The 14698-nt window shown below is 43.6% G+C and overlaps 1 protein-coding gene across 1 annotated transcript in view; it reads left to right on the forward strand.

Annotated features, from left to right (window-relative positions):
• The window catches only part of RBM19 (RNA binding motif protein 19), a 1836515-nt gene that overhangs the window by 1108531 nt on the left and 713286 nt on the right, over window positions 1-14698 (forward strand). Inside the window, exon 13 of the mRNA XM_044054094.1 lies at window positions 3691-3891. Coding sequence (XP_043910029.1) covers window positions 3691-3891 — 201 coding nt within the window. The remainder of the gene's footprint in view (window positions 1-3690; window positions 3892-14698) is intronic.

Here is a 14698-nt window from a genome sequence, read left to right on the forward strand (position 1 = left end):
TGCTCATTCTACCCGATCTGTATCTACATCTACAGCTTTTCAGGCCAGGTTATCTATGGATGATATTTGTGCTGCGGCTACATGGGCATCTCCTCACACTTTTGTTACTAACTACAAGTTGGATTTGGTGTCCAGAGGCAGGTCTTCCTTTGGTTCCACAGTGCTCAGGAGTATTTTCCACTGAGCCTCCCAGGATTCAGGTGCTGGGGACGCTGTCCCACATGTAAGAATGTAGGCGAGATTGGACTACATAACATCAAGAAGTTATGTACTCACCATAACGTTCGATGTATGTAGTCCATCTCGCCTCACATTCTTACTTGCCCCCCCTCCTTCCCCCATCCCGGAGGACCTAGGGGTTAGGTATGGTTTCAAATTCCTTTCTGGTTAGTATGTTCTTCCTTCTCTATATGTTGTATGTGGAGGAGTGAATGATTAGCTCACAGCAAACAAGATCTGGGGAAAGGGAGCAGTGCAGCATGGGATACCTTCTTAGCCCAGCCAATTGAAAGACTTCGAGCTAGAGTATGGCCGAGTCGGAGCCGAGGTTCGGCTCCAAACCCCACGGGTAAGAATGTGAGGCGAGATGGACTACATACATTGAACGTTATGGTGAGTACATAACTTCTTGTTCCTATCATACCTTGCCTACGCCCGGAGTTCCTATGATGGGCAGAGCCTACCACCAAAACAAGGGACTTCCATTCACACTACCCCCTGCTGCCCAAACCCTAACTACAGATGCATCATACTATGCATGGGAGGCTCACCTGGCAGGGAAGTGCATTCAGGGCAAATGGAACCCAAATCAAATGCACCTACATATCAATCAAAAAGAAATGTTAGCTGTACAGAATGCACTGACAGCCTTCAAGGACTACATTCTTCCAGGATAACTAATGGTAAAGATGGACAACACCATGGTTATGTGGTACATAAATAAGCAGGGGGGTACACATTCCTACCCCCTCTGCAGACTAGCCAAGGCATTGTGGAACATGGCCTTGAGCTACCAAGTGCACCTACAAGCTCAATTCCTGCCAGGAAAATTAAATACACTGGCAGACGGACTAAGCAGAAATCTCATAGACCCACACGAGTGGAAACTGGAACCACCGATTTTCAACATGTTGACAAACAAATGGTGGAGCCCAGACATAAATCTATTTGCCTCCCCCCAGAACTACCAGTTGGACAAATTTTGCACAAGGACTTCCCACAAAAAAGCCTGGAAAGTGGATGCTCTGTCCTGAAATTCAGCTGGAAAAACCTATCCATCTACACCTTTCCCCCTCTGCCTCTGCTCTCCAAAGTTCTGCTTAAAGTCAAACAGGACAAACCAAGAATGATTTTGATTGCTCCAGACTGGCCACGCCAACACTGGTACCCACTCCTGCGCAGTGTGTCACAGGTATCCCCCTGGCACCTGCCTCAGACACCTTCCATGCTGTCTTAGTAGGAGAACCAAATTCTGCACCCTCAGCTCCCAACATTGAACCTTGCAGCTTGGCCAATCACTTAAATTCACCCTTAGCATTCCTTAGCAAACCTGTGATGGATGTTATCTTGGAGGCGAGAAGACAGAGTACTAGAAAATCTTATGCTGACAAATGGAAATGATTCTGTGCCTGGAACCAATCTTTAGGGATGAGCACAGCAGTGCCCAATTTACTTCAGATTTTGCAATACTTAACTGAGATGCTTCACAAGGGCCTGTCTTTTTCCAAATCCACGCTTCAGCTATTTCGGCTCACTATAACACAGAACCACCCCTCTTTTCTCATCCCCTGCTTAAGCAGTATCTCAGAGGGGCAAAGAACTTGAGACCACCCAGGAGAGCTACTACCCCTGCCTGGGACCTTAACTTTGTTTTGGAGAAGCTCACTCTACCTCCTTTCGAGCCAGCTGCTACCGCAGACTTAAAATTACTTTCTTGGAAAACAGCCTTCCTTTTAGCAATCACTTCAGCTAGAAGGATATCTAAATTACAGGCCCTTATGTCATTGGAGCCTTTCATCATCTTTCATATGGACAGGGTATCTCTGAGGACCAATCCATCCTTCATACCCAAGGTGGTTTCCAGTGTGGCTCTTAATCAGTCCATTCATTTGCCAACCTTCTATCCCAATCCACAGAACAAAGGGGAATGGATTCTGCATTCCTTGGATGTGCACAGACAACTTAGATTCTACTTGGACAGAACTAAACTTCGAAGAAAATCTGAACAATTGCTAGTAGCATTTGCTGCTGGGGCAGAGAGGAAGGCTATTTCAAAACAAACCATTTCTAAATGGATAAGCCATTGCATTAATTTCTGCTATAAGCACCATGGAAAACCTATCCCCCAGGGAATCGGATCTCATTCCACCAGGGCTGCATCTACTTCTGCAGCCTTTCTCAGAGGTGTTCCTACCAGGGATATTCTAGAAGCTGCAACTTGGAGTTCTGTAGATACTTTCACCAAGCATTATCATTTACCAATTTTCTCTAAATCCAAAGCTGGCTTTGCCACTGCTGTCTTGCAGGGCCTTATAGCTGGTCCTAATGCTGTATAATTTCCTCCTCCCAACCATAGCTTTAAGAATCTACCCAAATGTAATGACTGCAACAGTGAAACATGAAGAACATAGTACAGTTGTGTACACTTACCATAAATGTAGATGTCCGAGTGTATTCACTGTTGCAGTCCTGGTTACCCTCCCTCCAGCCCCCTGTTTTTCTCTGGCTATACCTCTACTTTCTTTTACTATGTTTAAAAGCCCTTTTGCTGTATTTGCCTTTGGTTGGAGGTATATTTTTGTGTTTTTAATTTTATTTGTTCCCTATGTGGGGGGCACCTGACATCTGGGGCAAGAAAAACTGATGAAATGGCATTGGCTGCATGTTTTATACCCCTGACGACCTGACGTCATGGGAGAAGGGACAGCAACCGACGCAGGACCCAAGACTTTGTTAATCAGTTCTACTGAGGGCAACCTGCCAGCAGATTACCCAAATGTAATGACTGCAACAGTGAATACACCCGAACATCTACATTTACGGTAAGTGTACACAACTGTACTTTTCAGGGGCAGTGAAACTGGGTTTCAGTAGTCCAGACAAAGACTGACCATAACAGAGCTGCTGCAGAATTCCATTCATTTTGTGACTAACCCACTGCACTGTCATGGCAAAACAGTACCATTTGAAGGTATATTGATTTGCGAGACATTACTGTATTAATAATAGAAAAGCTACCACATGGTATTGTAAAGGGGATAAATGACTGCTAGTATTTGTCAGTGTCTAGACTAGGGCTTGATAGAGGAACAGCTAGACATCTTGAGCTGAAGGCAGAGTGAGGACATAGGCACAGAACACTGTGCTGCTAAGTACAAGTGCAGCTTAGGGATTTGCAGGAGTTACCACTGATTGCATAAACACTGTTACTTGATGTGCCTTTAGTTAAGGGGTCCATATCATTTGACATTCGTTAATTGTCATTTTGGCTAGTGCAAGAAAAAATCTATTTCATCCTTGGTCACAGCACATTCCTCTTCTGTGGCTGCAGTTTAACAAATATATTAATGTTTTACTTGTTTAACCTGCTTCTCTTTCTCAGTTTTTTCACTGATTCTGTCAGTCTGTCCTGAACTGCATCATGTTAACCTTTTCATGTATTTATAAGTTTCGTCTTGTTGTCCATTCTAGGCAGCAGCTGAACGCAGTAAGATGGTGATTCTTGTAAAGAATCTCCCAGCAGGTACTGAATCAGGAGAGCTGGAGAAAGTTTTTAGCAAATATGGAGACTTGGGTCGTGTTGTTCTACCACCAGCAGGCATTACGGCCATAGTAGAATTTTTGGAGCCTACTGAAGCAAAGCTTGCCTTCTCAAAACTGGCTTACTCCAAGGTAAGCCCCTTGTGTCATCCGTGTTCATTTGGTTTGTGTTTGTTCTTGTGGTGTTTTGTATTTACTCTCTGCATTTATCTCCAGAGATTAATTTTGAATGTAAAGAAAGCATTTTCTGCAATTATTTTTAACTGTTGTAATGTTATTAATAAATATAAATATGTTAAAGAAAAATCTGGTAAAAATAAACTTTATGAATTTTGCAAAATTAAAATATGCCTGTAAGCATTTTTATACTGTATAGCCTTTTTGTGCAGTTCCTTTCTGCATTGATTACATTTTTGTTAATGAATTTGATGCTTCAATCTGTCATGTAAATGAATCTTTAAAAAGTCAGTTGAATAAAGTGAGCAGATAAGCAGCAGCATATCTAATCAAAAATAAACTGATAACTGCCTAACAATACAAACGATGATGTATACTCTTAATTACTGTGTGGGAGTTAAGAAAGTAATATTTTTCACAAGACCCAGTATTTGTTTTACCTCAAGATGTTGCCTTCTGAGTTGATATGTGTAGTAAGGGTATGGCCACATGACTGCCTCATCCGGTGTCACAGTCCCTTTGCGAAAACACATGCATTATGTTCATTTTCTTGACTAAATTCAGCTTTGTATTTTGCAACTTTAGATCAATGTACTCTCAACATTGTTTCCATGGTGTACATTTTAGAGCTGTGTGTTTTAGGAAACCTCGGTTTTACTGTAACATTAACGGAAAGCTGAATTATTAATTTTTAAATTTAACATTTATCCTGTGTACACATTTCAGAGTTAATGAGAAAATGTGGATGTGCACGTATCTGTGTAATATAATAGTAACAACTTCATTAATGTATCCACATCAAACTTTTAGCAAAATAATTTTTAGAACATTATAAAAGCTTACTTCATTTTCTCAGATTACATGAGCTTGTATTCCAGCAGCTTGAGCATTACAGATTGAGTTGTCATTTGCTTGTTTTATTATATCCTGGATTCACATATAAGAAATTGTTATAGTGCTTGCATTTTACTGTTTATTGGCTAGCCCTATCTTGCAGCCTCACATAGGAAGAGTGAGAAAATTTACACTTTGTGTCAGCAGTCCCACTTTCCCTGAGGTTCAGTGGCCTTGAAGTGAGAATAATAAGGTAGTAGGATTATGGGGATGGGAGTGCAGCGATGCAGCGTGCTTGAAAACACTTGTTTTGTGTTGCCATCTTAAGATAAGCTTCAGTACATGTTTTTATACATACATTAGTACTCAAATTCACCATGTATGAGGTTTTGCCATGACAGCATTGATGTGTCAAGCAGCTGTAGTATATTGTATTATGTGGGTCTATATTAGGTTATCGAACTTTAAAAAGTTCAACTGCCATATGATCGAACTTTTATAAGTTCGAAAATCTGATAAAAAAAAAAAAACTACACAAATAACCTACCTGAATGTCCTACACCCCCACTCTTTAAATATACCAACTCCGAGATCACACTACAGTGCAGAAAAGGGAAATCTTCCCATTCCCCGCTTTACGGAGATCTCTGTTAAAACGTTTTAACTTTCAAAAATTTAATCATGTGGTGTCGACCGTTCGGTCATCTAATATAGACTCCTATTATGTATGGTAATGCTGTTTCTAGAAATATAAGCTTCTTTCTGCGAGTGCTACTTAACTATACCTGCCAGTATATAGAATGTTTTTAGTTAAACCTGCTCCAATATCAAAATTTTACCTTCAGTGTGTAAACACCTGTATGTTACAAGATTTTGTTTTACCACACTCGACATTCTGACATTTATCAAACTGCACCTTACATTTATGCAGATACTACTGTAATATCATGACGTCAGTATCATTCACAAACAAACCATGTGCCACACAGAGTGGCTTATCAGAACAGACCTAGAGTTACACTGCTCTGTGCTTCTTTGAGTTTAGTCTTTGAAGAAGAAAATGCTCATTCATCTTTCCATCCATTTTTAAACCAGTTGTCCTAATGAGTATCCCATTGGTTGCCAGCTAAGCAGGGTACACCAGATTTCCCTATTCACATCAGTGATTTGCAGCTTACCCTGTGGAGATACCTCAGTGATGCCCTTTCATATCACTGTTGCAGTTTCATCACCTATGGGATCTCCTGCCAAGGATAGTTCAATATCTGGCCAGTATACCAAAGCCTTTACATCCTCCCAGCATTGGCACTGGATGGTCTTTGGCGGCTTCACTTATCTTGAGAGAAATGTCCAGCAGATTCATACGACATCTTGGTCTTTTTTCCTAAGAGATGGCTGTACCTCTGGGCTGGTGGGCTCAGCTGTGATACCCTGTCTAAAAGTTAGAGATGTTGGTTCTCAAGGTAAGTAGAAAGAGAAGACAAATGGCTGTGAAGCGTTTTAGGAACAGAAGCCTGACAAATGGTACACTAAATATGATCATGCGAAGCTCTTAAACAAAACAAACACTTATCGTGCCAATCTTTATATGGAATCTGCCTCCCACGCTGACATTTTCTTTTCCTGGATGGCATGAACCATAAGTACAATAGTAAAGGGAAAAAAAAAGAAGGAACCCCATTGGGGTATTTATTTCTAAATGGCTTGGTAGAAAACAGCTCAGAGAAAGGCGTTCAGACCGACATTCAGCTGTGGTGTTCAGAATGGTGTAAAGAAGTTTTGAGTATTCAACATGCGTATGTTACCTTTTATGCAGTATGCCTGGGTATGGAGCATATGACTGTCACACACCACTGGTAGGATGTTGAAGTTTTAGTATACTGACCAGACATGAGGCTTTTCTTGGCAGGAGATCCCGTAGGTGATGAATACTGTAACAGTGAAAAGAAGGAATATCTACTGTTATGGTAAGATTTTACACAACTGTACTTTCTCAGACAAATTGAGAGCTGTAAGTTGACTATTATGTCCTGGGTCTGCACTGGGGCCTCCCCCTATGGAAGATGCCAAGTGAGCATCCTCACGTTGTCCCCAAACCATCTGAACAGTCTCCTTTCAGCCTTAGGGAGCAGTGGATGTTCTTCATGTTTCACTGTTGCAGTCATCACACTTGGGTTATCCTTCCAGGGATAGCCCTCAGTCTGCCCGAATACCAGAGGCTTAGTATTTCTGCATCAGTTGCTGTCATTCCAGGACTGACCTCAGGTCGTCAGTGGTATAAAAACAGGCAGCCGACGCCATTACATCAGTCTTTTTTGCTGAGGAGCCCGAAGCAGAAGCAGTTCGCATGAATGCCGGTTGGCCGCTACCAGAGTTTTTGTTTCTGAAACTAAAGTCTTCTAAAGCTAAGTACCCTGTTGGGAATCTTTTTTTCTTGCTCTAAACGATGTCAGAAAAAGTTAACAATTGTCTCGCCTGTGGAAAGCAAATACCACACTGAAATTTTCATTCTTACTGGGTCACCTGTTTAGGCCCAGACCACGACGTCACTCGCTGCTGGTTTTGTGCTTTGTTCAATGCCCAAACTATTCGTCATTGGGCCCTTATTGTAGCTAAATACTTTCGCTCTCGATCTCCGTATTCCGAAATGGCTTTGGTAAGCCATCCGACTTCCAATCTTTTGAAAAACGTAAGGATAAAGACTGAGACAGACCACACAGGTCCAAAACTGCTGACAACGCTTCCGTTAAGCTAGTCGCCAGTTCGCCGGTACTCAGTGAGGTGCTTTTGCAGCCCCTGATGCCCACATCGATGGATTTGCAGGCCGCTACAGAGACCCGTTCGGAGTTCGGTATGCCACGAGAGTCTTCTTTGATTACGGAACCTGCGGATGTCTCTACCTTGGATGGGTCCAGAGCCGCTGTGCAGGCACCGGCTTTTGAGAAAGTTCTTCACACTACCGATATTTGGCACAAACTGACTACTTCTTTCGCATCTTCAGTTCTTTCTAAAACTACCGAGTTTCTAAGGCCCAGAGTATGAGCTACGCCTAAAACACAGACGACCCAAACTCATGCGCCTGCTTCCTTGCCACAATCACAGATGCTTAAAATGGCAGAAGACCTTATCATGCTGATTAGGGGAAGCCAGCTTTCTCCTGCTAAAAGAAAGAGAGACTTATCCCCAGCAGCTTTATCTGACCAAGAGTCCGACGACTCTGAGGTTTCTGATTATGAAGACATTCCCTTATCTGCTTATGAGGATTCAGATGCAGAGGAATCCATTCCTTCTGCCTCTCCTCCAGAGGATTTTTCTTTCGGTGAAACCCTACATACTTTGAGAGAGCACTTCCATCGGGAATGCCAGGATTATCCTCAGTCCAAAAAGAGACTCGGGGAATTTTTAGATTTACCACAACACACAGACCCTTAGCTATCCCTCCTGTTCTGGATGTTGTGGATGATGTCTTTATGGAATCCAGTCTAACTCCTGATACTTTACCTCCTGCTCCCAGGAAACATGACAGGTATTAGAGTCCCTGACTCACACAAATTTCTTTTCAAGAATCCTACTGCTGACCCAGATGTCATCTCCCAAGGGCCTAAAGGAATAAAAGCAACCACAGCTAAGAATCCCACCCCCTTGGACAGGGTTTTTCGAACATTAGACAGATGGGGTAAAAAAGTATATACCTCTGCAACTCTTGCCATTAGAGCATTAAATTGTCAGTTCCACATGCTGAAATACCAGCAACATACCATGGAACTCATTAAACAAAAATTATTTACCTTCCCTGACTGTGCAGAAAATAAAGATTTACAGGAACTTATGCATTCTGCAAGCCAAATCAGTAAGCATACCCTGCAATGTGGGTTTGAAGCCCTAGAAGCATCCTGCAGGGCAGCAGTCACAGGTTCTTTACATAGAAAGCATGCTTGTCTTAAGGAACAGACCTTGCCAGATCATGTCAAATCAAAATTATTGGATGCACTACTGAACAAAGACAATCTGTTTGGCACCAAAGCAGAGGAGGTTGTAAAAAAGATGGAAGAAAAAGCTAAGTCTATGCAGACAGACTGTTTGCAAGTTCAGCTTCAGTAGGCATTGCCCCTGAAAACATTGGTCCTTTCCAGCCCCGTCAAGGCCACCTCAGACTAGACCTAGGGGAAACAGACACCCCAGACAACAGTCTCAGGGTATGCAGAGATCTAAGCAATGGAGTATACCTCCACTTCTAAACCAGGTAGTGCCAAGCCACCCCCGTATGGAAAGAATTCACAATGACTTCTCAACTCCTCCTCTCACCTCTGCCCATCTGCCCGTGCCCCTAGGAGGAAAACTTGCCTTCCATGCAAAAAACTGTGCCTCTATCACCAACGATAGATGGGTCCTCAACATAGTGTCCCAGGGGTACAAATTTTATTTCCACATGCTGCCAACCCCAAAGGGATTCCCAGATCTTCCTCCAAACCAGTGGGCAGATGCATAAAACCAAGTTCATTCCCTGCTCTCCATGAGGGCAATTCAGCCTGTCCCTGCAGATCAGATAGGCCAAGGTTTCTATTCCAGACTTTTTCTGGTACCCAGAAAAGAGGGCACCTGGCACTCAATTTTAGATCTGTCTATTCCCAACACCTTCCTGGTGGTACCATAATTAAAAATGCTCACACTGCAGTAGCTTCTCCCTGTTGCTGTCCAAAGATACCTGGTTAGCCACTCTAGACCTCAAAGAGGCCTATCTGCATATCCCAATCAGAGATTCCTGCAGAAAATATCTGTGTTTCAGGGCAGGATCTATGCATTATCAGTTCTCTGCACTTCCTTTTGGCTTATCCACTGCTCCCAGAGTTTTCACAAAATGCCTGGCTCCAGCCATTGCTTTTTGCAGACAAAGACATATTCAAATTTACCCATACTTGGATGACTGCCTGATTCAGGCAGACAGTCAGGAAAAGCTGTTACAGCACCTGACATTTGTAAAGGACCTACTAACCTCACTGGGGTACACTATCAATGAAAAGAAATCCAAACTAGTCCCCAGTCAAAAAATTGTATTCCTGGGAGCAAGCCTGGACACAGCATCCCAGATGGCATTTCTAACTCCAGAAAAACAAGCCTATCTGACAGACTGCTTCTCTCAACTGGCCACCAGCACCCAGTTATCCGCAAGGAAAATCCTGCAAGCTGTAGGGTTCATGGCCTTCTGCATTCTACTAATTCCATATGCCAGACTGCATATGAAGAAACTTCAGTGGTACTTAAAAAGCCTTTGGTGTCAACATTCTCAAGACCTGGAAACTATTATACCTATGATACCTTGTCTAAAGAAAGATTTTCTTTGGTGGGCAGCAACATGCAACCACAACAAGGGACTTCCCTTTCCACAACCCCGTGCCACCCAGACCCTAACCACAGAAGCATCAGACTATGCCTGGGGTGCTCACCTGGACGTTAGGTGCATTCAGGGCCACTGGAGCCCAAACCAAATTCATCTACACATCAACCAAAAAGAGATGCTAGCTGTTCAGCATGCTCTGACAGCTTTCTGATCCCTGCTCTCTCTGGGCCTCTACTAATCAAAACTGACAACACCACAGTAATGTGGTATAGCAACAAGCAGGGGGGAACACACTCTGCAGGCTAGCCATGACCATTTGGAACATAGCCTCAGCCATGCGTATTCACCTGCACGCTCAATTCCTGCCAGGCAACCAAAACTCTGTGGCAGACAACTTAAGCAGAAATCTCCTAGACTCACATGAGTCGTAATTAAACTGCAACACCTTCAGCCTTGTGACCCCAAAAAAGGGGTACATCAAAGGTGGACCTATTTACCTCCCCCTACAACCACCAGCTCAGCAAATTCTGCACCAGGGAACCTTGCAGCAAGGCCTGGAAAGTGGACGCCCCATCCTTCCAGTGGGCAAACCTGTCAATATGCATTTCCCCCTCTACCTCTTTTTACCAGAGTATTACTCAAAATAAGGGAGGAAAGACCAATGGCAGTCCTGATTGCCCCAGACTGGCCATGGCAACACTGGTACCCACTACTGCGCAGTCTGTCCCCATTGCCTCCATGGCACCTCCCCCCAGATTACAACTCTCCTCACTCAGCAGGAGGGGAAAGTTCTTGCAGCCACAGTTGCAGACCCTGAACCTAGCAGCTTGGCTTATTCCTTGACTTCTCTTTCAGTGGCCAGCCTAAGCAAACCGGTCCTGGATGTCATACGTGAAGCCAGACGAACCAGGACTAGAAAATCCTCTGCTGACAAGTGGAAAAAGGTATTGTTCTTGGATCCAGACTAAAGGAGCTGACCCAGCACTGCCCTCTTTACCTCTCATCATGGATTACCTAGCAGAACTACTTCACAGGGGCCTATCCTTCTCTTCCATTAAAATCCATGCCTCTGCCACCTCTGCACATTACAGCACTGAGCCACCTCTCTTCTTACACCCTCTCATCAAACAGTTCCTGAGAGGGGCTAACAACTTAAAGCCACCAAGAAGAGCCCCTACCCCTGCTTGGGACCTTAACTTTGTGTTGGAAAAGCTCATGCACCCCCCCCCCTTTGAGCCTGCAGCTTCAGCAGAGTTAAAATTCCTCTCTCGGAAAACAGCCTTGCTTCTGGCCATCACTTCAGCTAGAAGAGTGTCTGAGCTACAAGCACTTATGGCTGTGGAACCTTTCATCATTTTTCATGCTGACAGGGTCTCGATCAGGACTAACCCAACTTTCATGCCTAAAGTGGTGTCCAGTGTGGCTCTCAACCAATCTGTTCATTTGCCCCCATTTTTCCGTAAACCTCAAAATAAGGGGGAAAGGATCCTGCACTCTCTAGATGTACACAGACAGCACGGATTCTACCTGGATAGGACTAAGCCCTTTAGGAAATCTGACCAGTTACTAGTCAGCTTGGCACCAGGGGCAGAGGGCAAAGCCATATCAAAACAAACCATCTCCAAATGGATAGCACACTGCATCCATTTCGGTTACAAACACCATGGGAAACAACCCCCACAGGGGTCAGAACACATTCTACCAAGGCAACTTCATCCTCTACAGCCTTTCTCCGAGGGACATCCTGGAAGCTGCAACATGGAGTTCTGTTCATACCTTCACCAAGCATTACCACCTGCCTATCTTTTCTAAATCTAGGGCAGGCTTTGCAGCTGCAGTCCTGCAGGGCATACAAACCAGTCCCAACTCTTCTTGACTGCCTCCACCCATTCCTCAGCTTTGGGAATCAACCCGTGTGATGACTGCAACAGTGAAACGAAGAACATAGAACAGTTGTGTACACTTACCATAAGTATAGATGTTCGAGTGTATTCACTGTTGCAGTCCTGGTTTCCCACCCTCCAGCCCCCTTGTCTTTCTCTTTCTCTGCATCTCTCTTCCTCAACCTTACAGGGCTATTGGTATTTACTTTCTACTGGTGATGTTAATCCACCATAATTTAGCTCCCTATTGGGGGCTCCTGACATTTGGGGCAAGAAAAACTGATGTAATGGCGTTGGCTGCCTGTTTTTATACCACTGACAACCTGACGTCAGTCCTGGAGTGACAGCAACCGATGCTGAAATACTAAGCCTCAGGTATTCGGGCCGACTGAGGGCTACCCCTGGCAGGATAACCCAAGTGTGATGACTGCAACAGTGAATACACTTGGACATCTACATTTATGGCAGGTGTACACAACTGTACTTTCTATTGTCTGTCAAGGGCAATGAGCCCAGCTACCCTGCAGTGGAACCTCATTTCTTTTGCTTGTATCTGTGATATTATTCTTTCAGTCAGTACCCAGAGTTCATGCCTACAGATGAGGATGGTGAAGTGGCACTGACTAATAAACTGAAAGCTTCATCCTTTGACTCAGGTCTTGCTTCATCACCATAGTCTACTAAATCACCTACATTACTACCTTCCATTGTCAGACTCCATAGCCCTTTTACCCGTGCTTATTAATAAGACCCCAAGATAGTAAACCTTCACCCAGGTCAGAGACATACAGGGATGAAGCCCTGACTGTGATCTAAATAACCATGGATCGATTAATAACTAGGGAGATGGTGATGCTCTTAGGAGGGAGGGAATGACATGATGAGGCAGAGCCTGATCATCTCTTGGGGTGGGGTACGTCTTGAGAAGTACAATCTGCCTATAATCTGTGGTTGCAGTTAGAAATGGTTTGGGAGGTATCTGCGCTAGATTTTTGGGAGTCATGTCACTTATGGAAGCAGATAAGAAGCCCTAACAATATCCCATTTCTTGCCCAACGCTTGGGTCTTTTGAAGTCAGTGGGGTTGTCACCTCCTTTAGATAGCTGCCTGAATGATGCCACACCATGGCTGTGCTCTTGGCCTGTGAGGGAGAACATGCAGATGATATTGGCTGCAGTAGTAGTGTGATAGTATGCAGGTATGGAATGAAAACAATTTAGCAAAAAAAAAAAAGGAAGAAAACAAGATACAACTGCTCTCTCTCATTTGCTGAGGAGGGAACCAAGATGTTTGGTTTGGAGGTGCTGATTTTGATTCCACACACTTTACAGTCATTGAATTGCTCCATTGTACTCATTAGATTAAGCATTTAAAGCTAAAAGGACATTATCACCTGCATATGTGATATGAAAATATGCTTTTTTTAAACTTTATATATTAAATGGATCTAAATTCAGCTATCATTTGGCTTCACACAGTAAAACTTAATTATCTTCAGCTTGTCTACCATTTTTTCTCAATGTGTTTTGCATCTGCCATATTGCTAGCTCTGCATAAAATCTATGTGCGCCCTGTGTTAAACAGAATTGTGCACACATTATACAATATCATTAACTCTTGTAGCTTGGTGTATAACATGTTTTGTACACAGAAATACCCTGTACTGAGAAGAACAAAGTCAGTATTGGCTTCAGAATGCCTACGCATAGCATAGTTTGGGCAAGAAAAATGTAGTGTTGCAGTTATAAAGGCATCTATAATTTCAGTTACCTCTATAAGGTCACAAATACAATATGCAACCGGTCAAATATTGACTCAAAACATCGGAAACTGCACTTTCAACTGCTTAAAACAGCGAAAGTGCTACACTACAAATTCCACAATCCGGAAATGTCGAATGTGTTAGAAACAACTGACATTTCCGGATGTTTCAAACACCGTTATGCAGGGGGGCTAGCCCCCCCACACCCCCTGTTAATTTATTGTACTAATGCCAAAATTGTATTACAGTGAGGGAAGGGGTACATGTCCCGATACCCACTGTAGTGCGATCTGCACTTGGACTGCCGTAGTCACGTGAGTGAATGTACACTGACATTAGCTCATTTGAATTCACACTTCTCTTTTTCCACATTTACAAATCTTGCCATTGTATTTTCACACATCGGAGCGTCATACGACGACATCACGACCTTATGAAGGTAAACCACAATTTCATTCAAACCTTCCTGTAATGTTTGTTAGTCTTATTAAATAGAACTGGTCTGAAGATAAGCTGCCTTTTGTTTTTTTAAAAGCAGTAACCAGATGTGAAGTCCAAGGAAGCGATTCTGAGAATTTGGAGTTTTCGATTCTCGGCTGGAGCGCCTTCTGTGTGGAGTCTGCATGTCCTCCCCGCGGTCGAGTGGCGTTTGAAAGACATGCGTGAATGGACATGCCTTCGTTGAAGGTTGGGTGTCGGGCTGGCGCCTCGGCACCGTAAAAATCTACTGCCAACCATTAGCGGACCGGAGTTCCTCTGTGGCGACCCCTAACCGGGAAAAGCCAAAAGAAGAACAAACAAAACTGTTAAAAGACAAAGTAATTTCCTTTCTAGTACTTGATCTGGACAGAAAATGGAACCCAGCACCAGATTGTAATGGCTGTAAACCGTACGCTCTTTTTGTCAAAACCCAGGATGTAGAAAGTGGACCTGTAGATGCTCTGT

This window comes from Protopterus annectens, chromosome 13.part0, assembly GCF_019279795.1.
Source record: "Protopterus annectens isolate FY-2018-M chromosome 13.part0, PAN1.0, whole genome shotgun sequence".
NCBI lineage: Eukaryota > Metazoa > Chordata > Ceratodontiformes > Protopteridae > Protopterus > Protopterus annectens.